A 25379-nucleotide genomic window follows, 5' to 3' on the forward strand; every position below is an offset into this window, starting at 1 on the left:
ACTCCAGGAGTCAAGCTAGCTCTCGGGTACACTTTGATGCATTGAATTTTCTGACGCTTTCGAAATTCGACCCTTTTCAGAGTGTCTGAGACTTGCCTTATATGGACTAGAATGAAGGCACTCCCACGGCCAATTAGTTCTAGCCCTACACAACAGCGCAGGATATCAAGAGTCGAGTCCATAAGATTGTCTACAATATATTTATACACCCATCCCCATCCCATTAATAACCCAACAAACACCCAACCCCGGCCCCTCTAAATGCAGCCCGACAGCGCTCTCAAGCCCAGAGAATAGCTTTAAACCCACCTCTCTCTTTTTTTTTTTACACATGCTCCTTCGGCTTCCGCCAGTCCATCAGCATATCGGCAACCCAATTCCCAAACCTACAAAGACAGTGCTCAAAAACCCCCTCGCTTTTACTTCTCCAACGCCCATCTACTTATTCCTCTCCTTCTGCGCCTTCTCATACTTCGTGATCAACTCTCGCTGCAGCTGCGGCGGCGCCGGGTTGTAATGGCTAAACTCCATGCTGAACTCGCCCTTGCCCTGCGTCGCCGCCCGCAGCTGCGACGAGAACCCAAACATGCTGTTCAAACTGCAGTCGGCGTAGAGCGTGAAATCCTCGGGGCCGATCTCCGTATCATTAATCACCGCGTTACGCTTATTCAACAAGCCGACGATGTTTCCTTGGAACTCGTTGGGGGCCGTGATGGTGGTTTTCATAAGGGGTTCGAGGACTTGAGGTTTGGCGGCCAAGAAGGCTTTCCGGAAGGCTTGTTGGGTGGCCATCTTGAAGGCCATTTCGGAGGAATCGGTCATGTGCGTTGCGCCGTCGTTGATGATCATGCTGGTGCCCAGCACGCGGTGGCCGAGCATAGGGCCGTTGCGACAGGACAGGTCGAAACCTTTCTCGCAGGCGTACAAGAACTTCTCTGAGATCGTGCCTCCGACGATGCGGTCCTCGAATTTGTTTTCGGCGAGCGATTCGGAAGGCTCCATGAAGCCGACGACGCGAGCAAAGTCACCCGCGCCACCGGTTTGCTTCTTGAGCGTGTGGTCGAACTTGACGTGCTCGGTGACGGTCTCGCGGTAGGCGACTTGCGGCTGGCCGGTTTCGCATTCGACTTTGTACTCGCGGCGCATGCGCTCGACGTAGATGTCGAGATGGAGTTCGCCCATGCCGGAGATGATGGTTTCCTGGCTTTCGGGGTCGACGTGGACGCGGAAGGTGGGATCCTCGCGCTGGAAGCGGTTCATGGCTTTGGAGAAGTTGGGGGTGTCTTTGGTGTTCTTGGGCTTGATGGAGAGAGAGATGACGGGTTCGGGGACGAACATCGATGACTACAAATATTAGCATCTGAAATGACGTCCCTAGGTAGATCAACGCTTACCATAGAGTATCCTAGTTGGCCATCAGTGAAGGTATCACCAGACGCGCAATCGACACCAAACACAGCGCAGATTTCTCCTGCACCAATCTCCTGCACCTCCTCCATATCATTCGAATGCATGCGGACAATCTTCGGGATCTTGACCTTCTTGTCTGACCTGGCGTTGAACACCATCATGCCCTTCTTCAATGTTCCTTGGTATACTCGGATATACGTCAACTGTCCGAAATTGCTTTCTTCTAGCTTGAACGCCAATCCCACAAACGGCAGCGAGTTGTACGAGACCAGCTTCACTGGCGCTTCCTTTTGCCGCCTATCCAAAGCCATATTCTCAACCTCCGCGGGATTTGGGAGATAATCGCAGACACCATCCAGCATAGGTTGGACCGACTTATCCGCCAACGCTGACCCCATCATCACGGGACTGAATTTGAGCGCAATAGTCGCGCGCCGGATAGCAGCCTTAATCTGCTCGTTGGTCGGTTCTCTCTCATCGAGGAAAATCTCCGCGATTTCATCGTCCACGTCAGCCAGCGTCTCGATGAGCTTCGCCCTCTTTTCGTTCGCCAGCTCCACCAGATCTGGAGGAATCACATCTGTCTCCACGATCTGCTCTCCCTTTGGTCCCTCGTTGTAAATAGCTTTCATCCTAATCAGGTCGACCACACCCAAGAACCCATCTTCACGGCCAATGGGCACCTGAACTGCCGCAGCCGGTATCCTGAGCTTGTGGTTGATTTGTTCGACCGCCTTCCACGGGTTCGCGCCCATGCGGTCCATCTTGTTGATAAAAGATATCCGGGGCACATTGTACCTCTTCATCTGCCTATCCACGGTGATACTTTGACTCTGCACACCAGAGACGGCGCAAAGAATCATGACAGCGCCATCCAGCACCCGCAAAGCTCTCTCCACCTCAATCGTAAAGTCGATATGTCCAGGCGTATCGATCAGATTTATGTGGTATTTCTCCTCCTTGCCGTTTTCCTTCTTGATCCAGTCGCAGAACGTCGCCGCCGATTGAATGGTGATACCCTTCTCACGCTCAAGGTCCATACTATCCATCTTGGCTCCCACGGCATCTTTTCCGCGAACTTCGTGAATCGAGTTGATGCGGCCGGTGTAGTAGAGGACGCGTTCCGTTGCCGTGGTTTTGCCCGAGTCGATGTGTGCCTGTCAAATCAAACCTGTCAGCTATGTGTTCTGACCTGCGTGCATCAAAATACCTTGGGGGCCTCAAGCAGTGGCAAGTGAGTGTACGCAGACTCTGGCCCAACGACCCCAATCCAACACGATAAGAGCTCCACATACCGCAATCCCAATATTCCTAACCCTCCTCAACCTCGTCGACTCCAACGGATCCAAATTCTCTATAATCGTCGATTGCGATAGGGTAGTAGGATCCGCAATGGCTTGATCAAGCCTATTTATCTCAATTAGCAAACATCCAAACAACCTCTTAAACCAACCCAACCCCGTGCAATAACTCCCCTAAATCCCCGGCTCCCCCTCCTCCATCTCTTAAACCCCCTCTTCAATCCACCACACAAAAGACACAGACAGAAAAGCAACTCACACCGCAGCCGCCGCCCCACTCTGCCACCGCCTCTGCCCGGTCCCCACACTCCTACTCCTCCACGCCTCCAACCCCCCCTCGCTACCATCCCCTCTCCACCTCGTCGTCGTCGTCGCCACACAGCTGTACGCACCTCGCGCGCCCCCAAGGCTCTGCGTCGTCCTCACGCCACACCGCAGCGAGCCCATCGCGCGGACGAGCCCATTGACCCTCATCGTGAACCCGCAAAACGACTGTCAAATGAACACAGTCGCAAGGAAAGAAGGAAACAAAAAAACCGCGGGCTGCGAGGAATTGGATGGGAACGACGGTGACGGGGTCGTCGCGCATTCGAAAAAAAGGTTTAGGGTTGCGAGTCGGGGGTCCGGAGATTTGCGGGGCGCACGTGACGAGCCAGCCTCGGAAGAGAAACACATACTCAGGGGCGGGGTGAAAGCGGATTTTATTCTCACTTAGAGCAACTTCAAAAGGGATTCAAATCACAAGATTATGTCGGGGGGCTTAATACACTAAAGCTAATTTCAAAGTTGGGTGCATTCTACCCATCCCGTCGCCAAATCCACAGGGTACCAAATACAAGCAATCCGTTACCTGTATCCAACCATACAGGCTAGGTAAGATACAAGGATGAGCTTAGTGCAACGATTTTTGTGTGAAAAAAGCCAACCAAACCGCGCTGCGCACGCCGCGCCCACAAGCAATACCGGGTACAACCACCACCTGTTTAGCACCACCTCTAGCGAAGGAAGAGGGTTACGGTTAGTTTGACAAAGAACAATAGACTCGGCTCCTGCAATGCTGGGCAGTCCTACACTCCGGGGCTCAGAACGCTTGGAAGACAGGGGGAAATAGTGATAGAGGGGAGACATTGGTTGCGAGAATGGTCCCAAAAGGGGGAGACGGGGATGGCACGATTAGCGAATGGTCTGGCCTTCGAAGTTGGGGGTCTGCAGTATATCCGCCGGTGCAGCTTCGGTCTGTTCGAGTGGTGTAGACTCACGAGCAGGCTCTTCGTGGGCAGCGGTCGCGTCCGCATCGTCGACAGCAGCTGGTCCGCCGTGTTCGGCTTCGTCCTCATGGTGCCCGTCGCTTCCATTGGTCGTGACAGCATCCTTCGCCTTGGCTGCGCCGTCTGCCAACTTCCTCTTTCCCTTAGCTACCAGACCCTCATGTCCTGTCTTAGGCTTGACATGAGCAGCAGTCTTTCGAGGTGGAGAGTTGACCTTCTCGTGAGTCTTGCTGGCAGAACTGGCAGTTGGCCTCATCATCCTTGCCAAGAATCCCTCATCGGGTCCCTTCAGGGACTGCCTTGAGTCCGGACGCGCCGGGAGGGATACGCGTGATGTCTGCTTTCGCACCGCGGCAGCAGGCTTTGGTGGAGCCCGAGCGATGGTCGAAGGCCGGCGGGTGAGAGTCTGGGGTGCTGATCCGTCCTCAACCTTGGCTGCAAATGATGCAGTAGGAGCAGTCAATTGAGCTGGCAGTTTAACCGGGCGGGTTGGCGACTTTGGTCGTGGCTTCTTGAACGGAGGCGTTGACGCTGTTGCGTCCTTGGCCGGCGCTTTGGCCTTGCTCACTGTTGGGGCGCTAGCAGTGGCCGTTGATGTGCGTTTTGGTTGGGCTGCAGGTGCCTTCGCCTTTGAAGCTGAGGGAGCGGCTTGCTTCGGTGTGATAGGCGTCCTCGGAGCCTTATGCTGAGCTGGCGACTTTGGAAGTGGGTTGCTCTTGGAAGCCGTGGCCTTGGTAGTGTCCTTGGTGGAGATCGCAGAAGGTTTGGTGGCTGAGCCCTTAGCTGGAGCTTTCCCTGAAGCAGGAGCATGGCTTGAGGCGCCATTGACCTTGGTTTTTGGATGTGTTGCCCCAGCCGATGATGCTGCGGCTGCCTTGGGTTTGGGCTCCTCAGAGACAGCTTCTGGTGGCTTTGGTGCCTCAGTCGGTGCCTCAACGGGTGCTTCAGCGGGTACCCCAGCGGGTGCTTCAGCGGGTTCCTCAACAGGTGCCTCGACGGGTTCCTCAGTGGGTGCTTCAGTGAATGCATCAATGAGCGCTTCAGCGGGTGCCTCAGAGGGTGCTTCAGCGGGAGCTTCAGAGGGAGCCTCAGCGGGAGCTTCAGCGGGAGCCTCAGCGGGAGCTTCAGCGGGAGCCTCAGCGGGAGCCTCAGCGGGAGCCTCAGCGGGAGCTTCAGCGGGAGCCTCAGCGGGAGCCTCAGCGGGTGCTTCAGCGGGAGCTTCAGTGGGAGCCTTAGTGGGTGCTTCAATGAGCGCCTCAGCGGGAGTCTCAGCGGGAGTCTCAGCGGGAGCCTCTGTGGGTGCCTCAGTGGCTGCCGGGGGTGGTGACAGCTCACTGCTCGAAGCTGCCGCTTGGTCCTTCGGTTCTGTAGGTACTTTCTCCGGTCCCTTCGCTTCCTCAACTGCTGGTATAGTCTTCTCTGGAATTGCCTTGGGAACCTGCTTCACTGGCGCCACCTTGGCTGGCCCCAACTTACGCGGTGCCTTCTTGACTGGCGCCTCCTTGGCTGGCGCAAGGGGCTCTACAACCTTCTCAACAGGCTTCAGTGCTGCCATCAGATCCACAGCCTTGCCCTTCTGTTGTATACCTTCTGGCTCCGGGAAGTCAGACCCCTTCATTATTGATCCCAAGTTGACCATGTCGCCGGGTGATGTCGGTTCTTGTATCTTTGTCGCCGGTCTCGATGAGGGTCTGCTCTCGACAGCTTGCTCCGGAATAGTCTCTTCTATCTCCAAGCTCTTCTTGCGATCTTCCTTTTCCTGACTGACCGTCTTCTTAAGCTCTAGCACTGTGTCTGCTTGGTCCTGGCCAAGACTAAAGCTTTCGCGTCGATGCGCCGTGGGACTATTGATTCCGTCTGGCGTGCCCTTCACAGCACCAAGCTCCTTCGCTGGAGAGAAAAATCCGGGAGATGCAAGCCCAGGGGACCCAAGTCCAGGAGACGCAAGCCCACCACTGACACCACTCGGCTCAACAGAGACGAAACTAGCGCGTATCTTGGACCGAGGACGGCCGTCGAGGTCGGTGTCGCTGGCGAGACTGGAAGCAGCGGGAGAGCGTCCGCGGGGTTCAGGGGAGGAAGGTGCTTTTTGGTTCTCAAACATAGCCCGGAGGTTGCGAACACCTCCGTTACTGCTGGCGCGATTCGAGGACATGGCTGTAGGGCGGACGCAAGGAGAGGATGTCAGTGGTGTTCTCAATAAGCTATGGGGGAGGTCTGGATGTTGAGGTCGGTCGGGTGTGCGTGGAATGCTGGTCGAAATTGTGACCGGGATGAGACGAGTTGCTGAAACGCGTCTGGGGTTTGGTGTTTATGGGCGGGGCGAGGCTGAGGAAGGGAAGGGTCAACAAACAACTCACAACGATGGTGAATACAGGGCGGTGGGTGTGTTCCCGAGACGGGCCTTGTAGTATGCGGCGGTGTGGTGCGTGGGCGAGGACTGGAGCGCAGGCGGAAGTTGGTGAAAGGAGATGCGGTGGCCCGCCTGGAGATCGGATCGGGACGCGCTCCTTGCCAAGAACAATTCCCGACAGCAACGCACTGCAAAACACGGCAGCAGAGATGCGGAAGTCGGCACTTATAGTCACTCAGAGCGAGAACGAAGCAGCGTTCAATTGAGAGTTATTGCTGCGGCCATTGGAGCCTAGGAGACTTGCCGGGGGAATATTGATTCACGTCGCCAGCCAATCAGAGGCCTCAGCACAGCAGTCACTTCCGAGGGTTCGAACACGGATAGGCTCCCAAATTCAACTCTGGTAATTTGACGTCTCCAGCCACTCGGAAATGAACTAGCGGAGAGCCTCCCGGTTGCGATTCTCGAAGGCGGAGGGGCTGATAAAGTATTCGTATGCACGTGATCTAATCGACTTGTATTTAAACCAATTGCCTTTAGGATGAAATGCTTCGTTTTAGAGATCAATTCCGCCTTGGACACTCTAAAACGCCTGTCCTGAGTCAGTGGACGTATCCGCCGCTCCCATAAAAGGGTATCATGATCACACGGCTTCAGCGTCTCGAAAAGGGTGTGAAAGAGAGCCGATTGCAGCTTCTCTAGCAAACTCCTGATTACCAGCGACCATTTTCGCGGGAGCCCATTGGCGGGAGGAAGCTGATATGTGGGAAGAAGTGGCCTATTCGGCCATATCCAACTCAGTGCAAGCGATGATAAGGTTGAGTGTGAGCATGGAGATTTTGACGTAAGTAAGTCAGTCTGTGCGGAGAACGTTGTAGAACTTATAGCCAGTGGCTCGGAGCGCGCACTGGAGACCATCCCTGGAACACTCGGATAACTTCCGTGCTATCGAACTCGACCGCGGCGCGTGTCTGTCAGGGTCCTTATGAGATTGGGTTGGCTCGTGCATGGCTAAACCATGGCTCATTTATCTCGACTTTCCATCAGGGTCCCATGTTCAACCATTCAGTCCACCTCCACAATATCAATTTCCCTCTCATACTCAGCGCACGAGTGCTCTTTCCAAATATGATCAATGAGCGCCGGTATGCTCTCACAAACTGTATCCGAGGGCTGTTCGCGCGTGCAAAGCACACACGCAAAACTGCTGCCCTCCCGATGTGACTTGACCACGAACCGATTCGTCACGCGGAACGACCGGTCAACCTCGATATCGGCATCATCCTCCTTGACCAATTCCCACGCACGGCCAGGCCTCGTGTTGACTATAGTGCTGCAGTACGGGCAGCGTCCATCTCCTCCTTCCCGGTAATTGTCCGCCAAAGGCTGGTCGATATGCTCCTGGAGGTCTAGCGAGTACAAGCAGTATAGACCATGTGGTGCTGAGCGAGTAGTTATCGATGTTGGACCTGTGTTTGTCGTGACCATCGAATCGCGAGAGTCGCTTCGAGGTCGGCCGCGGATTGCGAGGGTTGTAAGGGGTTGCACAGTAGGTGGTAGTGGTACTGCAGGTAGAATAGGTGCCTCGGTGAGCATTCGTTGATATTGCTGCGCGAGGGCTTCTATAGATCCTGCCCTGGCAGCTCGTGCGGTGTCGAGGAGTCGAGCGAGGTGGTGGGATATGGGGTTGTGGGTCGGGCCATACATGAGAGCGCTTTCTTGGAAAATGGTGATGATGGTCTGCTGCATCATGATCACCTGGGCTTGCAGCTGGTTTTGCGCGATGACTAGAGGCACAGAGTTAGCAAATTATGACGACTTTTGTAGAGGTAGAATACTCACCATCTCCTACAGCAAACTTATGCCCAAGGTGATGATAGCCACGCTCATATTCTCGTTCTATGAGCGACCTCGAAGTGTCTATGGACTCTTCATCGCTGTCGTAGTCGTGGTCTCGATCTCTTCGATGTCTTCGGCTTCGGCTTCGGCGCGAACCACGATGGGAGTCCTCCTCGCTGCTGTCTCGTCGGAACGGGATACCATGCTTCTCTCCCCACTCATCCACATCCTCCTTGACTTTCTCTTTCCTCTTCTTAAGCTTCCGATAAAGATCGCTTGTAGATCCAAACGTGTCCGTGATCATACGCACCAAGGAGACCACAACAACGACCGTTTCGAGAACGCCTTTAGCCTGGTCGACAACCCCTGAGTTCTTGGTCATATCTATGGTTTTAGAAAGCAAAGTGTACTGACTGATTTGACGTGGTTCATGTTAGTGAACCTAGTTGTTTGCAGTAGTGAGTGAGGAAGTCAAAAGGTTGTGCTAGGCAAACAGGTAGTATATGGCGCAGCAATCACTCCACCAGGCAGACGTTTGATTTGCTTGCTGCATGAGCGCAGTCGCAAGCACCCACCGCTCCATGTTGCAGAATGACTGAACCTGCGTTAATGTGCGTTGCTCCTGTGAGGTTTATTGGTGGTGGGCATGGCTGTGCCCTGAGCTCAGATGCATAGTGGCTGGGACAGTTGTCCGGCGTCCAGATCAGATGATTGAGTCAGAAGTAAGACGTCGGAATCAGCCTTGTTCTTCGGCAGTAGAGGCCATAGAAGGTTCGTGTCCCCGGCCACGAGATCCGGTGTAGGTCTTGAGTGCATGTGAGCTGAGGTGCGAAGAGGCAAGGTGCGTGGCTGAGTCTGCCAACTTCAAGACGAAGAGAAGCGAAGCTAAACCGTATCCGGAGCATTTCGCAAAGGCAACAACATTTCGAAAACTTCAGTGTACCAAGCGCGTTATTAATGTTGTTTATATGCGGCGTAAAACCTTGATCCAGAGAGCTAAGACATTATTGCTTTCAACTATCGCTTCCACCATTCTCATCCTTCCTTGAAGTAAACCTGCTGTGCTACCATCACGGATGCATCTTCAATCGAAAGCATCCAATATCTCTCTTTTTCATTTACAGCTCAAAGGAAATTGCTCGTAAAAGACAAAATAAAAGCACGCCATGTCGAATTCGGAAAATAAAATACTTTCCAACCGATGTCACCGGAAGAGCGTGCGATCGCGTTGTACACAAACACGAGAGCATTCTGTAGTGTCCCAGCGAATCATAGACAGTCCAATATGTTCCTCCTAGATCTGGAGTGGTAATTCAATGCTAGACCATGCAGTATGGAGGAACTTAAGCCTTTAATAATAATGAATAACAATAAAGATAGAAAAGTCGGATATTCTAAGCACCATCCTAATCGGCAAATAGCTTCCAACTCCAAAAGACTGCCTCCACCCTCTTCAAAATCTCTCAACCACCTCTACATCTAAGTCCCTCTTGGGCAAAAGTTGATTGATGTAACACTGTGCAATAGAATTGAAATACCACGTATGCGCAAGGATGTCGGTAACAACCCACGCATTGTTACCACCAAGAATAGTGTTGCTTTTGTACTCCTTGATATCTGACGCAGCAACGGTCTTGAAGTTCGGCTTACTAATATAAAACTCTGGAGTAATATGGACGTATCCTTGAATGAGAGTCGGGACCCGGGGAACAATGTCGTTGTAATGAGTGATGCGGTAATTGCCTCCAGGTTGATTGGAGACGAAGTCGCTGAACGCGCCGTTTCCAACGCGAGGAGATCCAAATGTGTAAAGAGCAACATCGCATCCAGACTTCCTCAGCTCCGCGGCCGCGAGGGCTGAAATGGCACCACCCAAGCTGTGACCGACAACGACGATCTTATAAGATGGGTTCGAGGCGGCGGCAGACTTGATTGCATTTAAGACTCCGTCCCTCGCCTCGGTCCAGGAGTCCCAGAAGCCTTGGTGGACTTTGCAGCCGGTGCAGATGTCGGTGGGGATTTGCGTCATATCAAGGTTGGCGATCCAATTCTTGATCGATGCGGAGCCTCGGAATGATACGACGGTGATGCTGTTGGTATGGTCTACGGCTACGAATCCAGTGACATCGGTTTTCAAAGAGCTGTGAGTTTGTGTAAGTATACTTATATATACGCAAAAAGCATGGACGTAAGGGAAAAAGCATTAAAACTTCCTAACAAACTTGCAGCCCTCAACGCGAGAACACGAGTGCAACTTACTTCTCAAACTCTACCAATGTATCCGTGGAAGCTGCCTGCACCAACGGGCAATTGCCAGCTGGACAAGTGACCTCAGTGTTCGGTGTCTCATCGTAGTTTGGTGAGCAGTATGAGGCGGCAGCATACCTTTGCTTCAGTCAATTCACGTCCATGAGAAGGGAAATGCAAGGGATACGTACTGTTCCATCAATTGAAAGGTCGAGAACACATCAGTGCCCACGGCTACAAGGAAAGAGAGATTAGCAGGGCCAAGAGAGAGGAATTGGAGCTGAACGTACATCTCCCCGTAATTCTAGCAAGTGGAGCAGCATAGCTGCCCTCCCCGGCCAGCAGAGCTATCAGAAAAGAAAGGGGAAGAAAAGAAAGCATGTTGAGAAAAGATAGACTCGAGTAAGAGATACTTCCAAACCCCTACCTGCGGCGGTATCAGCGCCTTTTATTACGCTTCTACTGCTGCATTACATTCCATCAGTGCACAGTGACCGGCTCGCAGACGGAGGGACCTCGAGTCGGAGGACTGTGCTCCAGACAAGGGACGGCCGCTAGTCGCCGTATGGTGAAGGATGAAGTGATGGTCAGCTGGCAAATAGCTAGCAAAGGAACCATGCCGACCACTTCACCTTATTTCCCCTGTGAAGAGACGCTATGCATCCCCGCAACCCCATTGGCCGCCATGCATTCCGTGATTCGCGATGTCCCGGCGGCTCGTTGTCTCCGGCCCCTGCACGCGGGAGCGTCTTCTCGACTTGGTCTACCTCGCGTGTTATCGTCCGACCGCCAGGAACATGGCGTCGACAGGCGTCTCGACTTGCTTGTTCGTGAGAGGAGTTGAGGATTGGGATCCATCATCGCCGGTTTTAATTTGAATACCTGCGCTAGAGCTAACGTGTTCTAGCCTAGATCGCCGAGCTGCGTGTCGGCCTTGCGCCTCAAAATGGAGCATGAACCTTCAACCTTTCCACCGCCGCGACGCCTACTTGCGGGGTACTCCACGATGCCCTCGTGTTCTCCGCGCTCCGAGAAGCATTGATCATTACCCCAGACTACTCGATATTAACTGCATGAAGGCGGAACCTTTCTCTATATCGCACCCAATGGTAGTAGGGGTTATTCCGACGCCGAGGCTCGAGCCCACTCCTGTATGTACCTTTCAAATAGCTTATCCCTCTAGATTCGGGCAGGGTGTGGACTATACGGCTCTCTGAGAGACCTCAACCCTGCGCTGGAACACGAAGGTGCTTTAGTAGACATGATGTGACTCCTGGCCCCTAACACCTTCCACATCTTGCTTCCCACGCGTCAATCATCTGACCGCAGCACTCGACATCATCCATCGTGACCTGAAGATGAGGATGCGTTGTTCGACTATCAGGGTAACATTAGCCTTTGGGCGCCAAAGAAGCATGGTACAGTGTATTGTGGGGTTCGAGATGAAGCTCTATCACATGAAAATCACGTAAACCCCTGGAAATCTGACCCTCGGCCGCAGAAACACTGTGGATCTAGTGCTATCATCCTGCGGGACGCATTCATATCCTGTTAGCTTGCCAGATGTCTTCTTTTAGGCTAGTTAACTTAGTTAAAGGAGTACATCAAGATTATGTAAGATTTCGTAGCGTCAAATTTCAACGTCTACCGTCGCTCCATGCCCAGTCGAGGGCTACGGCTGCTATCTTATATTTTGTAATGTACCTTGTTCTACTAAGATGGAGAGATCGGTTCCAATGGTGTTCTACTCTCAATAATCCAAGTCACTGCATTCAATGATTAAACCCTCTGCATCACCTCACGGCATGGAATCTTCCTGAGCTTTCAAAACCGTTGACTGAAATTCTCCCTATTCGGTATAGAATCCTGTAGACCATTGTTAGTCTCATGAAACCTTAACCCCGTGACGCCTTGCTATGCATAAGAGGAAGATCGCAAGAAAAGGAAATATATGATCCCGGAGTTATCGCCACTTCACCAGGTCACCAGCTATAACGACCCATATCTACCGCCGTCCATGCCATCGCACTCGCATCGAACCTCCAGAGTGCCTTAGTCGAGCGAGCAACCTACTGGTCGAAGCACTTGTAGGACGAGATCTTATCCTGGAAGCTCGGAGCCAGAGCCACCTAGTCCGTCGGGCCCTCGAAAACGATCCAACCCTCTCCTTCACCGTAACTGTAGGCGCTGTACATCCGTTAGCATCTCCCTCGTCTGCATCCCATCGCCCATCAAAGCGCTTACTTATAGAGATTGCAGGTCTGTCCGGCGTAGATCTTGAGCGAGGACGCTTTATCCTGCATGCCATCGCTCACCTGGACGCAAGAGTCATCGTCGACCCACATGTACTCGGCATCGCCGCCGAAGTTTAGGTCCCGGTAGAGCACGGCCTTCCCCGAGTGTCAGCATGATTGCATAGAGAGGAAGGGGGTGCTGAGGTACTTACGCCATAGATGTTTCCGCGCTTCTCAGCTACGGGTGCGGCGGACACACCAGCGATGAAGGCACTGCACAGAGTGATGATGGCGGAGACACGCATCTTGCAGTTAGATAGGAGTAGTGTTGATTGTGTTGGGAGAAGAGTGGTTGTTGATGGAGTGGTGGTTGTGGTGTAAGGGTTGAGAGAGAGGCGGAGGAAGTATCTTATATCGGTCTACGGAGGTTCCTCCGGTAGCGAACGTAGAGGCGACTTAATGGGGCGCCCTAAGCTGGGGCGCCCTAAGCAGCGGCGCTGCGGCAACAGCGCATGGCAGTAAGGCATAGGCTGGCAGCGGGCAGCAGGCCAGCAAAGGGCTGCGGTATAAAGTGAGTGAATTAGTGGAGAGCTGCCTTTGAGGCTGAGTGCCTTGGACGTGGCGAGGCGGGCAGCATGGGGAGCAGCAGGACGTGTTACTTGTCTATACACAGTTTTTCGCAGGTATTTACACTCTTTCGCCACCGCTAAGGGGTATTTCACTGCAATTTCAGAGCGCTGTGCTCACATGACGATGCCCTTGAGCACGAAATCCCTTATATCAAGACTATCATCGGAACACCCTATTCTTCTTCGCGATCAAAGCTAACACCTTTAATGTGCTGAGCTCATTGGAAGAGGCTGACGCTTCCGCTGTGAACAATGGCTCTCAACCTTCCGTCAATAGCCAACGGACTCCCTTCCCAAACCAGCCAGTCTCCCTTCACCGACCCATCTACCCCTTTCTCACTCAAGCCCAGAATCTCAACAAGATTGTCTCCTACAAGCGCCAGAGCCTCCTTCTCCGTCAGCCTACCTTCGCTATTTGTGTAAGCCCAGCTCGCTAATAGTCCCATCTCCCTGCTCTGCCACGTCTCCTCAGCACCAATAGCAAGTTTCTCCTTCGGAAAACCAGCGTCGATAAGGTGTTCTAGATTCGTCAGGTTGGTCAAGGGCGCTCCGGTTAAGCTACGCCGCTGGTCCCAGGACTGAGAGTATGGGAGGAGTGGAGCGAGGACAATGCCGGCGAGGGAAGACTCGGCGAGAGAGGAGGCTATAAGATGGCATTCTGCACAACCATGAAGAATGAGACGGAGTTTAGGAGGATTGCCGGAGTGCGAGTATGACTGGGTTATTGCGGATTCAACGTCAGCTTTCAGCCGGAGGATTGATGCGACTGTGTCGGCGCTGTGGACAGTGATAACAAGGGGTAGTGACCCGGCCACTACTTTCTTGAGAGAGGCTTCTTCTGTGAATTCATAGTTGGCATCTTTGGCTGTCGAATGTTCGGTCGTAGTGCTCGAGTTCTCTTTAGTGGATGTAGCATCCAGGAGCTTCTTTCGAAGCTCTGCTAAAACTGCTGAGATAGATGCCGTCTTGTCGGTCTTTGAATTGAGCGTAAGGGAGTAATGAACCGCTGTCTCATCCGCCCATATCGCACCTTTTGCCAATGCGTGCTGAGCAGATGTTGAAAACCCGACGCTGACGCCCCTCGCATCAATGCCGCCTGTACTGGGCGCGGTTATAGCTCGTGTGACTCCATGTTCGAATGCTGCAGCTAGTTGCTTTCCACCAAAAAGCAACCCATCGAGAGCTCGAGTCCAGCTATTCCAAGGCTTGCCATCGTGTGTATCGCCCTCAGCATCGATCTCTGACAGACCGAGGCCACTGCCAAAAGATATGAAGGCCGGAGTGGCAGAACCACTTTGAAGAGCAATGACTTCATACTTCTGGTTGTTCTTAGCGATCTCAATTTCTTCCATGCAGCTCCCAACGCATTCTACTGCACCTTTGGTGATGATAATTGCTCCCGAGGTACTGTGTCCTTCCCGCCGAGATATGGCTTGGTGCTCAATGAGGATACTATGCATATCCACGCCTGTGAAGATGACATTGCCATTTGAGACATGACCCAATTCGCGGTCAACAGAAAGTGTAGTCTTTGGCTCAATGGGCGATGGTGTTGGTTTCTTGAGTTGCACAGGATCCGAAAATTGAGGAGCACCATCAATCCAAACCTGAATTGGCGCTGCTCCAACTGACAGTGGATCAGAGTCCCATACCACGATATCGGCATCGAATCCTGCTTTGACTTTGCCGACTCTTTCTCCAAGGCCCAGAAGCTCGGCTGACGCGCTCGTCACGCCTGCTAGAGCAGCATGATAAGGTAGTCCAAACCTATACGCCTTTGCTGCTTCAAAAAGAACATGCTGTGCGTTTAATACAGGGTTGTCGCTGACATAGGTAGGAGTAATTCCATTAGCATAGAGAATTTTCCCGGCCTGTTCGGACGCCGTGTAAGCTTCAACTTTGTAGTACATGTTGTCTGCGAACAACGCGGCAGCGGGGGTTCCGCCGTAAGTTCGCTTGAGGACCTCAGGGACGAGATACGTTTGGTGGGCGTGATGAAAGGCGTAAAGGCGAAATTTGAACTCGTTGGTATATCGAACGAAGTCCTCTAGGTCGGGCACTGTGTAGCAATGTGTGTTCACACGAACTTGCCCTCGGAGGACAGCCCCAAGAGCTTCCCACTTAAGATCTTGAGACAGATAGTGGTCCATGTTTTCTGCTCCAATGGCATCGGCAGCTCTACACCAATCATCCTGAGCTCCCACGTACGCCTTGGCCTGTTCGAATGCGTGACGGAACTCCCATGCTTCACCGAGGCGACTGGTAGGCCCCTGTTTTCCAAATCTACCATACACTCGCTTAGCGTTCTCGCCACAAGCCATCTTCATATACCGCCAGTTGCTGTCAGGATCTGCGAGCATGTCGGCCTGACTAATCTCGGTGCGTCCGTTCGATTTTCCCGTGGCAAGCTTTACGACATAGGCTTGGCCTCCTATGTTGTTCCCGCTTCCAGGCAGAAGCAAAGAGGTCGTGACTCCGCCAGATTTGATCCATTGAACTTCCGGCGCCAGAGGGTTAAAGCCATCAATTGATCGAACGTACGGAGTGATGTCTGCAGACAGCTCGTTGGTGTCATCATCCAGGTTGCCAAAGCTACCTAGGCCGGCGTGACTATGCATATCGACAATGCCAGACGTGAGCTGCCTTCCTTCCGCTTCGAAGATCTCGGTATCATGAGGAAGAGCTTTGACGGAAATTCCAGAATATACTTGTTTGACCAACCCGTGATCCAAAAAGACGTCGGTCGAGATCCAGGACCATCCTTTTCCAGCTCTTGCATCGTCTTCGGTAGTCCCCTCATCAGGTTCTCCGACCCATACAGTAGCATTGCGAATTAAAACAGGTTTCGTTCCATTGACCCATCTCTTGTTGTAATCCCGAGGACCGCTTGGGTCGCTCGGTGTGCGTCTCAAAGCACTACATCGGGTGTAATCTTGCTGCAGGCGGTCGATCGAAAGCAACTGGGGCTGCCTGGTAGTATTCGATGCGATTATGAACACATTGTAAACAAAGTAAAGTAAGATTGCTCCAGATAGCAGGCGAATAGCGCGGCGGTGCCGACGTCGATGTGTCCATGGCCGAACAGCGTCAGAATACGTGGGTAGGTGATCCCCCGGAAGTAATTGGGCCTTTTCGATCCCAGCCATGGCCTTGATGATTGATGATTGAGGGATGGTGCTTGAAAGAAGGGCAAGATGCAGGTACCCCCGCGTCATGACTCGTGCAGATTGCACCAATCGCCCTCGGTCGCACGTCTTCCACGAATCCCCCTGCCTCCTATTGAGCTTCCACATTACACTGTAGCACCTCGAACAGCTGAATGCGCCTACAACACTATAGTTCGATTACCACCTAAGTTCAGCGCGTCGAAGAATTGCACCTGTATCATTAAGTCTCTGCATCCGCCAGTAATACCTCAATACTCTATCAACTTGCCCAGCACTACATTGAAGAAGAAAGCATTAGATCTGTGATCTCAACTTCGCCGGTCTCTCATTACACTTAGTTTATCTAACTAAAGAGAGTCCCGCATGAAGAGCAGAAAGGGTAATATAGAACTTGACCAGTCGTCATTTTGAAAGGTATAAGCTTAGTAAGTTACATAAGCTAACTAACCTTTCGTCGCCTTTGAAAACAACTATTCTAATTGAGTGCATGAACTAGCCATTTGTAACTTCGAAAGCAGTTAATGTAGCACATAACTTTAGCCATACGTCACGTCAGAAGTAAAAGGTTTGATACATAACTCAGCTATTCGTGACTTCGAAAGCAATCAACATGGTATGTATACCTAGTTATAGCTTTAGCGATTCGTCACCTTGAGTGGCAAAAATCACGTGCTACTTACTAATTACCCTTACCTCTACCACATACATATAAACCGATTACATCCACCCTATTACATTCCATCCGACATCCCATCAATCAGTTCCACCATGACCACCGCAACATTCAAACACATCGACCTCACCTCCTACACCGGGCAACCCTGGAACAAAGTGGACGGCCCGGGTACCTCCTACACCCTCGCCGACCACACCCGCCCCGTGACCAACATCCGCGACCAGCAGCAAGCCTTCACAACCAACAACTCCGGCTTTCAAGTGCTGCATTCCCCGGCCAAAGAGCGTCTTTTCACCGACGACACCGCCGTGCGAAGCAGCTACTACGCCGACGTCGAAGCGCTCCTCCGCACGAACCTCCCCGGCATCAAGAAAGTCATCATCTTCGACCACACCATCCGCCGCCGCCAGAAGGACTCCCCGCGCCAACCCGTCCAGCAGGTCCACGTCGACCAAACCCCCGCCGCCGCCGAAGTCCGCGTGCGGCGCCACGCGCCCAAGGACGAGGTCGAGGCGCTGCTGCGAGGCCGCTACCAGATCATCAATGTGTGGCGGCCGATTGAGAACCCTGCCTCGGACTTCCCGCTCGCCGTGGTCGACTGGCGGAGCACGAAGCCCGAGGATTTCGTCGGCGTGAACCTGCTGTACCCGAAGCGCGATAGCTTTGATGGCGATGATGATGCGCGAGGGAAGGAGGTGCTGCCGGATGCAGCGTCGCATAGCTCGACGGTCGGGTATGAGGTGAAGGGGGAGACGATGGCGGTGGCACCGAGCGAGGGGCATCGGTTTTACTATATGAAGGATATGACGCCGGAGGAGGTTATGCTGCTCAAGTGCTTTGATTCGAGGGGCGAGGGGATGGAGAAAGGGGTCCAGGGGATTGCGGTGAGGACGCCGCATACGGCGTTTGTAGATCCAGAGACGCCGAGGGATGCGCCGGGGAGGCAGAGTATTGAGGTTAGGTGCTTGGTGTTTTACGAGTGAAGTTGGCGAAGGGGGAGGCATTGCGGATGGGAGTGCTGTGTTGTTCTGCGGCATGTTATGTTGCATGGTTGCTAGAGGCTAAGAATTCGAATCTTTTTCATGACAAGTCTTTGCATATGTGTGGGTATTCTGCGCGCTTGTAGTTAGGTCGAATCGAACTCAAGGCGTGACAAAAGTTGTTTCCGTGCAATGGAAGATTGTATTGTTATGGCTAACTACACGTAGTCAACGCATTTGAGATCCATGATCCTATACCACTCATGGAAGAAAACGACAGGAAAGAAACCCCAACATGCCAAATGCCATTTTTTGGTCGTCATCCCCTTTGAGGCCAGCAGTTTATACAAGTACCATTCTTTAAGGAAAGGTCCTAGCATCCACATGATGTGGTAACCATGATTACCTACGCCAAACCGTAGAAGCCCGGACTCGGCTCGGATGGGGAAGTGGCCACCACCAGTCACTACCGCGATCCTGGTCCAGAACCTGAGGGTAGTGCTTCGTAGTGTAGTTTCCAGTAAGCGATCGGCCGAGGTAGTCGAAAGTTGCAAAGTCCACATCGCACTCAGCGAAGCCGGTCTTCAGCAGGGCATATGTAGGGCTTGCCAGTAGCTTATCATATTGAAGATCGATAGTCGGACTGGCCGAATACTCAAAGTCCACGTGGACGGATTTGAGATATGGGAAGCTGCCTGCTTGAGCACGGTCGTACAAAGCGCGTAAGTGGCAGAACAAACTGTCGTGAGGATGGCAATATGTGAGCTTCAGCGCTTTCAAGCCTCGAGGTAATAGCGCTGGAAGCAAAGGACCGACCGTATGGTTGACGTTAAGAAGGCCACCCATGTCGATCGAAAGCTCTTCAAGCTGAACAAAGTTGGCGAAATAGTCAGCTGGAGGCACATCTAGAAATGTCACAATGCGGAAGGCGCTTGCCAGCCCGCAGATCTTGACTGCGGTCAGCGTATTCTTTGCTCGAGCCATAGCTGCGATGACCACGCTGAGATTCCTAGCTAGCTGTACATCATATACCGTGATGCGTTGGAAAGCAGTGAATTGACCCATGAAATGATTGAGGGCATTGCCCCGAAAGGCCGACTCTCGCACTTTCAGTTCAACGACAGATGATTTGTAGGGTCGAGGAGTTAGTTCTGCTGGTATGAACTCTGAAGACTGTGGATGCCGCGGAAGAGTATCGGCATACAACGCTTGAACAGCCCGCCTAGGATTGAATAACATCTCATAGTCCGAGTAAATACGCTGCATGCGTCCGAATGGCTGTGGGTGTCCGAATGGCTGTGGGCGTTCGAATGGCTGTGGGCGTTCGAATGGCTGTGGAAAACGGCTGGGGGGCGTGTCCAATTTGACCATCTCCAACTCGATCTTGGCATTCTCGATCTGAAATTGTCGGACGCTCGGCAGATAGAGCCAAGGTGTGTCCAACAAAACGTCACCAGTATATCCAGGGTTGTATATGAGATTATGCACTGATCGTACACGATCGGGATCCGCAGCACCACGTAGCAGTCCAGAGAGCGTCACGCGCTGCAGATGTCGAAACAGCTGTCGAGGTGCTGGCCCGCCATCAAACAGCGACTTCAGTGCTGCTTCTACGATCGCGGAAGTTGCTGTGCTGTTGCGTCCAGTATGCAGATAGAGCTCTCTGAGGTTGGGTACCATCGTAAGGAACATAGCAATTAGCGCGTCAATCTTCGAGGCTGCTGAGTCGTATGGTGACCAGGATTCTATAGGGCGTAGCAAATAATGAGGTAAAGTTGCCCTGTCTCGATCGGCCACAGGAGGTAGCGGAAGATGCGCCTCGCGGATGACATTTGCCAAGGTCCCTATCTCTTCATGTGTAACTCGGTGGTATATAGGCAGCGTGGGGCCGTCGTAGTCTTTATCTTCGAGCGATGAATTTGCGTTCTTTGGACTCCAGAACACTGCACTCTCCACGGTCGCAGCCAGGTCGGGATAGTTCGCTAGATTGCATACTAATTGACGCAATTGTGCGATGTTGCACTCGCGACCAACTCGTATGACCACCCTCTTGTATAGCAATGCGTCAGTCCGCTCATGGAGCCTACGCGATGTCAGAGTGAGAGAGTGTACATTCGGTACGTGTGCAAGGATTTGATACAAAAGCTCGTTTGGAAGGCCTTCGAGGGATGCGGGAATCGGGGTCAACGGTATGCGACTGGAAGCGGGGGGATTTGGGGGGTTCCAGGGAGACGGGCCCCAGGGTAGGGAATCGGAGGAGGCTTGGGCGGTTGTTGATGCGGCGAGCTGTCGTTCAAACAGGAGAGTATCCAGAACGTCTCGCAGGTGGCCGGAAGGAGGCTGACGCGCCATGCCTTGCCCCTTCCCTGGCCGGCTAGGCATGTCGAGTCGATTAATTACGGATTTGGCAGTAGGCGGCAAGTGGTGGGTATTGGTGGTAGGTGTTTGGTGTCGGTGTTGTGGTGGGCGGAGTTTGATGGATTGCGGAGGAGACGCGGCGGGGAGGACGACTCTAGGTTTGGCTTATTTATGCCACTACCCAGCGGTGAATCGACAGATATTGAACGAACACAGCCACCTTCGCAGATACAATGCCGTGAATGCGTGGCGCCGCACGCGGACTTCAGCGGCGGCGGGGGTTTGGTCAACGTGGACCTGCTGGACGGGTTGGCGCGGGTTTCGCGGATAACGTCTTCATATCTGGCTATGGTAGAAGTTAGCCCAAGAAGTGATAAAGAGGGGAGATGTTTACTACCATGTCTTGTAAAGTTATAGGTTGATGGTACATGAGGATGAAGTTCAGGATTATTGAAGCACCCGGCGTGATGACTATTGAGAGAACAACTTGGGCCTTGGCTTTCGGCCTCTCCGCCGTTCTGTAGACATTGGTGAAGAAGATGATGTGGCGAGAATGGCGGCCACGCCGAGCACCAGGCCGACCATTGAGTATGAGATGGAGTGGACCCGGGCCTTCCGGAGTCTTTCTGGCGGCAGATGGTGTAGCCGAAGATGATGACTTTCGTTATGCCGGGGAGGTTCTTGCGGAGGAGGGCTTCAACATCGGCGTAGTAGCTTGTCAGGGAGTAGCGGTAAGGGCTACGGCAGGCGCACAGCACCTCTTATATATAGCCTTATCTTCCTCTATATCTCTCTCTCTTCTCTATTATTATCATCCAATACATCACGTACACGGCATACAGCTCCTTGTTCCGTGACATAGCTGCTGCGTTATAAGCAGCAATCTGGATAATGGGCTCATGATTCGGAGACGAGGAACGTACTTTGAATTGACTGCGACGTTTTCATTGAGATACAATATTCGCACGGGTAGAGATTCAATGAGAATGTAATCGGGGTCAAGGGCTGTCGCCAGCTAGTCCTTGAATCGTATCACGCAAGGAAAAGAGCAATTCCGTATAAAGTTCCGTCATAATTCTGTGCACAGTTTCTTGGGCCTGCTGATAGGCATCTCCAAGATTTTAGAGGAATTCTATCGTTATGAACAGGCTTAACCTCACCGGCGAAATCAGACATCGATATCCAAATACTTACAGCCCCTGATACTTACAATATTCTCGAGACACATTGAGGCCTACAGTGAGTCGCAAGGAAGCGCCCAAATCCATCACGCGGTGCTGAAACCATTGTTCTATAACGGGGAAAAGAAGGCGGGGAAAGAGAAGGCCACTGTGTAAAGAGGCCCCAAAAAGAAAATTTTACTACTCCTTGTTTTCTCGGTGGATAGATGCTTTGTTTAGCTCTAGCTCATTATCGGCTACCAGCATTACGTATAGTAAAGGCTCTAAGTTGAGGCATCCGCAGACACCACTGTTCGGGTGCCACTATTGCTTGCAAGATAGCACCGTCCAGAGCAGCACTGCATTCAAGTATCCGGCCAATCAAGAGGCATTTTCGAGCAACTCACCTAGTCTCCGATGCATCAAACTTTACCTTGCATCGGAGTTCTGAAAGCCCCCAGGAGCACCCCAAGCGGTGACAAACGAGAGCACTGTGTCTTAGCACGGCAAGATAACTCACATACGAAGTATCCAGTCCTTGAAGGAGGCACGTTCCTTAGAGCAGTGAGGGTATCTACCTATTCTATCGTACGTTCCAAGGTATAATATAGCGAGGGCAAGCCATAGAGTCGCTGAAGCGGCGAGGCGCGACATGGCAGTGGCAGTGCGGTAGGCAGCAATCCACCAGGCGTAAATATGAGGGCCTTCAGGCTTTATTTATGCAAGAAAGGCGCAGTGCAGGGCGGCCTCGTTCAAAGGGCGGGGCGGGCTGGGCGACGAGGTTGGAGTCTGCAAGGCTGACGGCGAGGGCGGCGCTGGTTGGCCAGAGCGACCCGCCGGGGCCACATCCAGCAGATGCTAGAACCTTCCTCAAGGCACACATCGCAACTATTTCAGCTTCACCACCAAACCCTTCTTCCTTTCTTCTTCCTCACTCGCCCTCCAACCCAAACCAACCTCCACGCCCTCTACTGCGCGCCCGCTGCTTCCGTCCAGCTTCCACGCACTCGCAAAGCATCGCTTGCCTCTCAATCGTGAGTCTTTTTCTTCCATACTACTGCAGCCTCGTCTTTGTCCAGGCACACTGCATCCCACACCGTACGCGAAGTTCACTCAGCCGTCTGAGTGCAACTCCAGTTCTTCAACGCCTTCAGCTCAGGGACCTCGAATTTGAAGCTGACAAAGCCTTTCCAGACACCCTCGACATCGCCCCTCCCACAATCATGCCTGCTGAAACTTTCGAGTTCCAGGCCGAGATCTCTCAGCTCCTCGGCCTGATCATCAACACCGTCTACTCAAACAAGGAGATCTTCCTGCGGGAACTGATTTCCAACTGCTCCGATGCCCTTGATAAGATCCGATATGAGGCCCTCTCTGACCCCAGCAAGCTGGACAGTGGCAAGGACCTCCGCATCGACATCATCCCCGACAAGGAGAACAAGACAATCACAATCCGGGACACCGGTATCGGCATGACCAAGGCTGTAAGTGAACACAACTCGTACTACTCAACATAATTGCTAACAACGCCTGCAGGATTTGGTGAACAATCTCGGCACCATCGCCCGTTCGGGCACCAAGCAGTTCATGGAGGCCCTCACCGCCGGTGCCGACGTGTCCATGATTGGCCAGTTTGGTGTCGGTTTCTACTCCGCCTACCTCGTCGCCGACCGAGTTACTGTTGTCTCCAAGCACAACGATGACGAGCAATACATCTGGGAGTCGAGTGCCGGTGGCAGCTTCACCATCGCACAAGACACCGATGGCGAGCCGCTAGGCCGCGGTTCTAAGATCATCCTCCACCTCAAGGATGAGCAGATGGACTACCTCAACGAGAGCAAGATCAAGGAGGTTGTCAAGAAGCACTCCGAGTTTATCTCGTACCCGATCTACCTACACGTTCTCAAGGAGACCGAGAAGGAGGTCGAGGACGACGAGGCTGAGGAGAAGGAAGAGGATGAGGACAAGAAGGCCAAGATCGAGGAGGTCGATGACGAGGAAGAAGAAAAGAAGGAGAAGAAGACCAAGAAGGTCAAGGAATCCAAGATCGAGGAGGAGGAACTCAACAAGACCAAGCCAATCTGGACCCGAAACCCCCAGGACATCACCCAGGAGGAGTACGCCTCTTTCTACAAGTCCCTCTCCAACGACTGGGAAGACCATCTTGCCGTCAAGCACTTCTCCGTTGAGGGTCAGCTCGAGTTCCGCGCCATTCTTTTCGTTCCCAAGCGGGCACCCTTCGACCTTTTCGAGACTAAGAAGACCAAGAACAACATCAAGTTGTACGTCCGCCGTGTCTTCATTACTGATGATGCTACGGATCTCATTCCCGAGTGGCTCAGCTTCGTCAAGGGCGTTGTTGACTCCGAGGATCTGCCGCTGAACCTGTCTCGTGAGACTCTTCAGCAGAACAAGATCATGAAGGTCATCCGCAAGAACGTTGTCAAGAAGACCCTAGAGCTGTTCAACGAGATCGCCGAAGACCGTGAGCAGTTCGACAAGTTCTACACTGCTTTCAGCAAGAACATCAAGCTCGGTATTCACGAGGACTCCCAGAACCGTCAAGCCCTGGCCAAGCTCCTCCGATTCAACTCGACCAAGTCTGGCGACGAGATCACCTCGCTTGCTGACTACATCACCCGCATGCCTGAGCACCAGAAGAACATGTACTACATCACTGGCGAGTCGCTCAAGGCCGTGCAGAAGTCTCCTTTCCTGGACTCCCTCAAGGAGAAGGGATTCGAGGTCCTGTTCCTTGTCGACCCGATCGACGAGTACGCCATGACCCAGCTCAAGGAGTTCGATGGCAAGAAGCTGGTCGACATCACCAAGGACTTCGAGCTTGAGGAGACCGAAGAGGAGAAGGCTGCCCGTGAGGCCGAGGAGAAGGAATACGAAGGCCTTGCCAAGAGCCTGAAGAACGTCCTCGGCGAGCGCGTCGAGAAAGTCATCATCAGCCACAAGCTGATCGGCTCCCCGTGTGCCATCCGTACCGGCCAATTCGGTTGGTCTGCCAACATGGAGCGTATCATGAAGGCGCAGGCTCTCCGTGATACTTCAATGAGCTCGTACATGTCGTCGAAGAAGACTTTCGAAATCTCTCCCAAGTCTCCCATCATTAAGGAGTTGAAGCGCAAGGTTGAGGCCGACGGCGAGGAGGACCGCACTGTCAAGTCCATCACCCTCCTTCTGTTCGAGACCTCACTTCTCGTTTCCGGCTTCACCATCGACGAGCCCGTCCAGTATGCTGAGCGCATTCACAAGCTCGTCTCTCTCGGCCTGAACGTGGACGAGGAGGTTGAGACTACGGATGAGGCGAAGGCGGACGACGCTGCTCCTGCTGAGGCTGCCGGCGAGAGCGCAATGGAGGAGGTTGACTAGACGCATCGATCGGTACAAAAGTTGGTTTGGCGCTATGATTCCCCCTCCACAGCTCCTCATGTGTTATGTCTCCCTTTTTCTCATGCCCTTCATCCCTTTCATTTCTGAACTAGTAATGATGCGATAGATGCGGCGGATGCATCTTTTGGTCTGGATCAGAAGGCGTCTCATTGCTGACCTGGGGATGATTGGAGGGTTTCAAATCTGTGTACTCTATGAGTCCTTTACCTGCCATTAGATGGGTTATCCTTCGGTAGTTTCTGGAAAATGAAAAAAACATGAATTCATATTTAATTTTCGTTGAAAAGTGGTATACACGTCTTTTTAGGAAGGCTTAAGGGTGTTATACTTGTTTTGCTTGCCTTTGTACCGTTTG

At 52.8% G+C, this 25379-nt stretch overlaps 9 protein-coding genes across 9 annotated transcripts; 2 read left to right on the plus strand and 7 right to left on the minus strand.

Annotated features, from left to right (window-relative positions):
• Window positions 1-268: 268 nt before the first annotated feature.
• Window positions 269-3291, minus strand: BDZ99DRAFT_506238 (translation elongation factor G). Its single transcript, XM_033724161.1, has 4 exons — window positions 2971-3291; window positions 2706-2817; window positions 1395-2567; window positions 269-1344 (listed from the first exon to the last, which is right to left on the minus strand). The coding sequence occupies exons 1-4, from the start codon at window positions 3183-3185 to the stop codon at window positions 439-441; spliced, it is 2406 nt and encodes an 801-aa protein (XP_033581871.1). The 5' UTR covers window positions 3186-3291; the 3' UTR covers window positions 269-438.
• Window positions 3292-5148: 1857 nt separating this feature from the next.
• BDZ99DRAFT_458872 (uncharacterized protein) lies at window positions 5149-6102 on the minus strand (the record flags this gene model as incomplete). The annotated part of the gene is made up of 1 exon (XM_033719021.1): window positions 5149-6102. A coding segment is annotated over exon 1 (824 nt), but the record flags the coding sequence as incomplete, so codon positions are not given.
• A 1295-nt stretch (window positions 6103-7397) lies between these two features.
• On the minus strand, window positions 7398-8553 carry BDZ99DRAFT_515672 (uncharacterized protein; the record flags this gene model as incomplete). The annotated part of the gene is made up of 2 exons (XM_033724994.1): window positions 7398-8119; window positions 8175-8553. The coding sequence occupies 2 exons, from the start codon at window positions 8551-8553 to the stop codon at window positions 7398-7400; spliced, it is 1101 nt and encodes a 366-aa protein (XP_033581873.1).
• A 797-nt stretch (window positions 8554-9350) lies between these two features.
• BDZ99DRAFT_186960 (alpha/beta-hydrolase) lies at window positions 9351-10891 on the minus strand. Its single transcript, XM_033713107.1, has 4 exons — window positions 10709-10891; window positions 10610-10652; window positions 10431-10556; window positions 9351-10312 (listed from the first exon to the last, which is right to left on the minus strand). The coding sequence occupies exons 1-4, from the start codon at window positions 10797-10799 to the stop codon at window positions 9625-9627; spliced, it is 948 nt and encodes a 315-aa protein (XP_033581874.1). The 5' UTR covers window positions 10800-10891; the 3' UTR covers window positions 9351-9624.
• A 1656-nt stretch (window positions 10892-12547) lies between these two features.
• On the minus strand, window positions 12548-12957 carry BDZ99DRAFT_515674 (uncharacterized protein; the record flags this gene model as incomplete). Its single annotated transcript, XM_033724995.1, has 3 exons — window positions 12548-12605; window positions 12663-12808; window positions 12865-12957. 3 exons carry the CDS (start codon window positions 12955-12957, stop codon window positions 12548-12550), a joined length of 297 nt encoding a protein of 98 aa, XP_033581875.1.
• A 334-nt stretch (window positions 12958-13291) lies between these two features.
• Window positions 13292-16574, minus strand: BDZ99DRAFT_506240 (amidohydrolase family protein; the record flags this gene model as incomplete). Its single annotated transcript, XM_033724162.1, has 2 exons — window positions 13292-16241; window positions 16281-16574. The coding sequence occupies 2 exons, from the start codon at window positions 16572-16574 to the stop codon at window positions 13500-13502; spliced, it is 3036 nt and encodes a 1011-aa protein (XP_033581876.1). The 3' UTR covers window positions 13292-13499.
• Window positions 16575-17174: 600 nt separating this feature from the next.
• On the plus strand, window positions 17175-18261 carry BDZ99DRAFT_458877 (uncharacterized protein). Its single transcript, XM_033719022.1, has one exon. The coding sequence runs from the start codon at window positions 17217-17219 to the stop codon at window positions 18105-18107; it is 891 nt and encodes a 296-aa protein (XP_033581877.1). The 5' UTR covers window positions 17175-17216; the 3' UTR covers window positions 18108-18261.
• A 30-nt stretch (window positions 18262-18291) lies between these two features.
• BDZ99DRAFT_458878 (uncharacterized protein) lies at window positions 18292-19241 on the minus strand (the record flags this gene model as incomplete). The annotated part of the gene is made up of 1 exon (XM_033719023.1): window positions 18292-19241. A coding segment is annotated over exon 1 (578 nt), but the record flags the coding sequence as incomplete, so codon positions are not given.
• Window positions 19242-22527: 3286 nt separating this feature from the next.
• Window positions 22528-25273, plus strand: BDZ99DRAFT_506242 (HSP90-domain-containing protein). Its single transcript, XM_033724163.1, has 3 exons — window positions 22528-22656; window positions 22817-23106; window positions 23159-25273. Exons 2-3 carry the CDS (start codon window positions 22846-22848, stop codon window positions 25001-25003), a joined length of 2106 nt encoding a protein of 701 aa, XP_033581879.1. The 5' UTR covers window positions 22528-22656; window positions 22817-22845; the 3' UTR covers window positions 25004-25273.
• Window positions 25274-25379: the final 106 nt, after the last annotated feature.

Source organism: Mytilinidion resinicola (assembly GCF_010093595.1).
Source record: "Mytilinidion resinicola strain CBS 304.34 unplaced genomic scaffold BDZ99scaffold_3, whole genome shotgun sequence".
Lineage (NCBI taxonomy): Eukaryota > Fungi > Ascomycota > Dothideomycetes > Mytilinidiales > Mytilinidiaceae > Mytilinidion > Mytilinidion resinicola.

Bases quoted from the DNA above. Each gene is read 5' to 3' on its own strand.
- BDZ99DRAFT_506242 (XM_033724163.1), top strand. From the start codon at position 22,846: ATGCCTGCTGAAACTTTCGAGTTCCAGGCCGAGATCTCTCAGCTCCTC. The intron at 23,107-23,158 runs GTAAGTGAACAC...CAACGCCTGCAG, and splicing joins GTATCGGCATGACCAAGGCT to GATTTGGTGAACAATCTCGG.
- BDZ99DRAFT_186960 (XM_033713107.1), bottom strand. From the start codon at position 10,799: ATGCTTTCTTTTCTTCCCCTTTCTTTTCTGATAGCTCTGCTGGCCGGG. The intron at 10,557-10,609 runs GTACGTATCCCT...ACTGAAGCAAAG, and splicing joins ACCTTTCAATTGATGGAACA to GTATGCTGCCGCCTCATACT. The intron at 10,313-10,430 runs GTAAGTTGCACT...ACAAACTCACAG, and splicing joins ACATTGGTAGAGTTTGAGAA to CTCTTTGAAAACCGATGTCA.
- BDZ99DRAFT_458877 (XM_033719022.1), top strand. From the start codon at position 17,217: ATGACCACCGCAACATTCAAACACATCGACCTCACCTCCTACACCGGG.
- BDZ99DRAFT_506238 (XM_033724161.1), bottom strand. From the start codon at position 3,185: ATGAGGGTCAATGGGCTCGTCCGCGCGATGGGCTCGCTGCGGTGTGGC. The intron at 2,818-2,970 runs GTGAGTTGCTTT...TGAGATAAATAG, and splicing joins AGTGGGGCGGCGGCTGCGGT to GCTTGATCAAGCCATTGCGG. The intron at 1,345-1,394 runs GTAAGCGTTGAT...TAATATTTGTAG, and splicing joins GCCAACTAGGATACTCTATG to TCATCGATGTTCGTCCCCGA.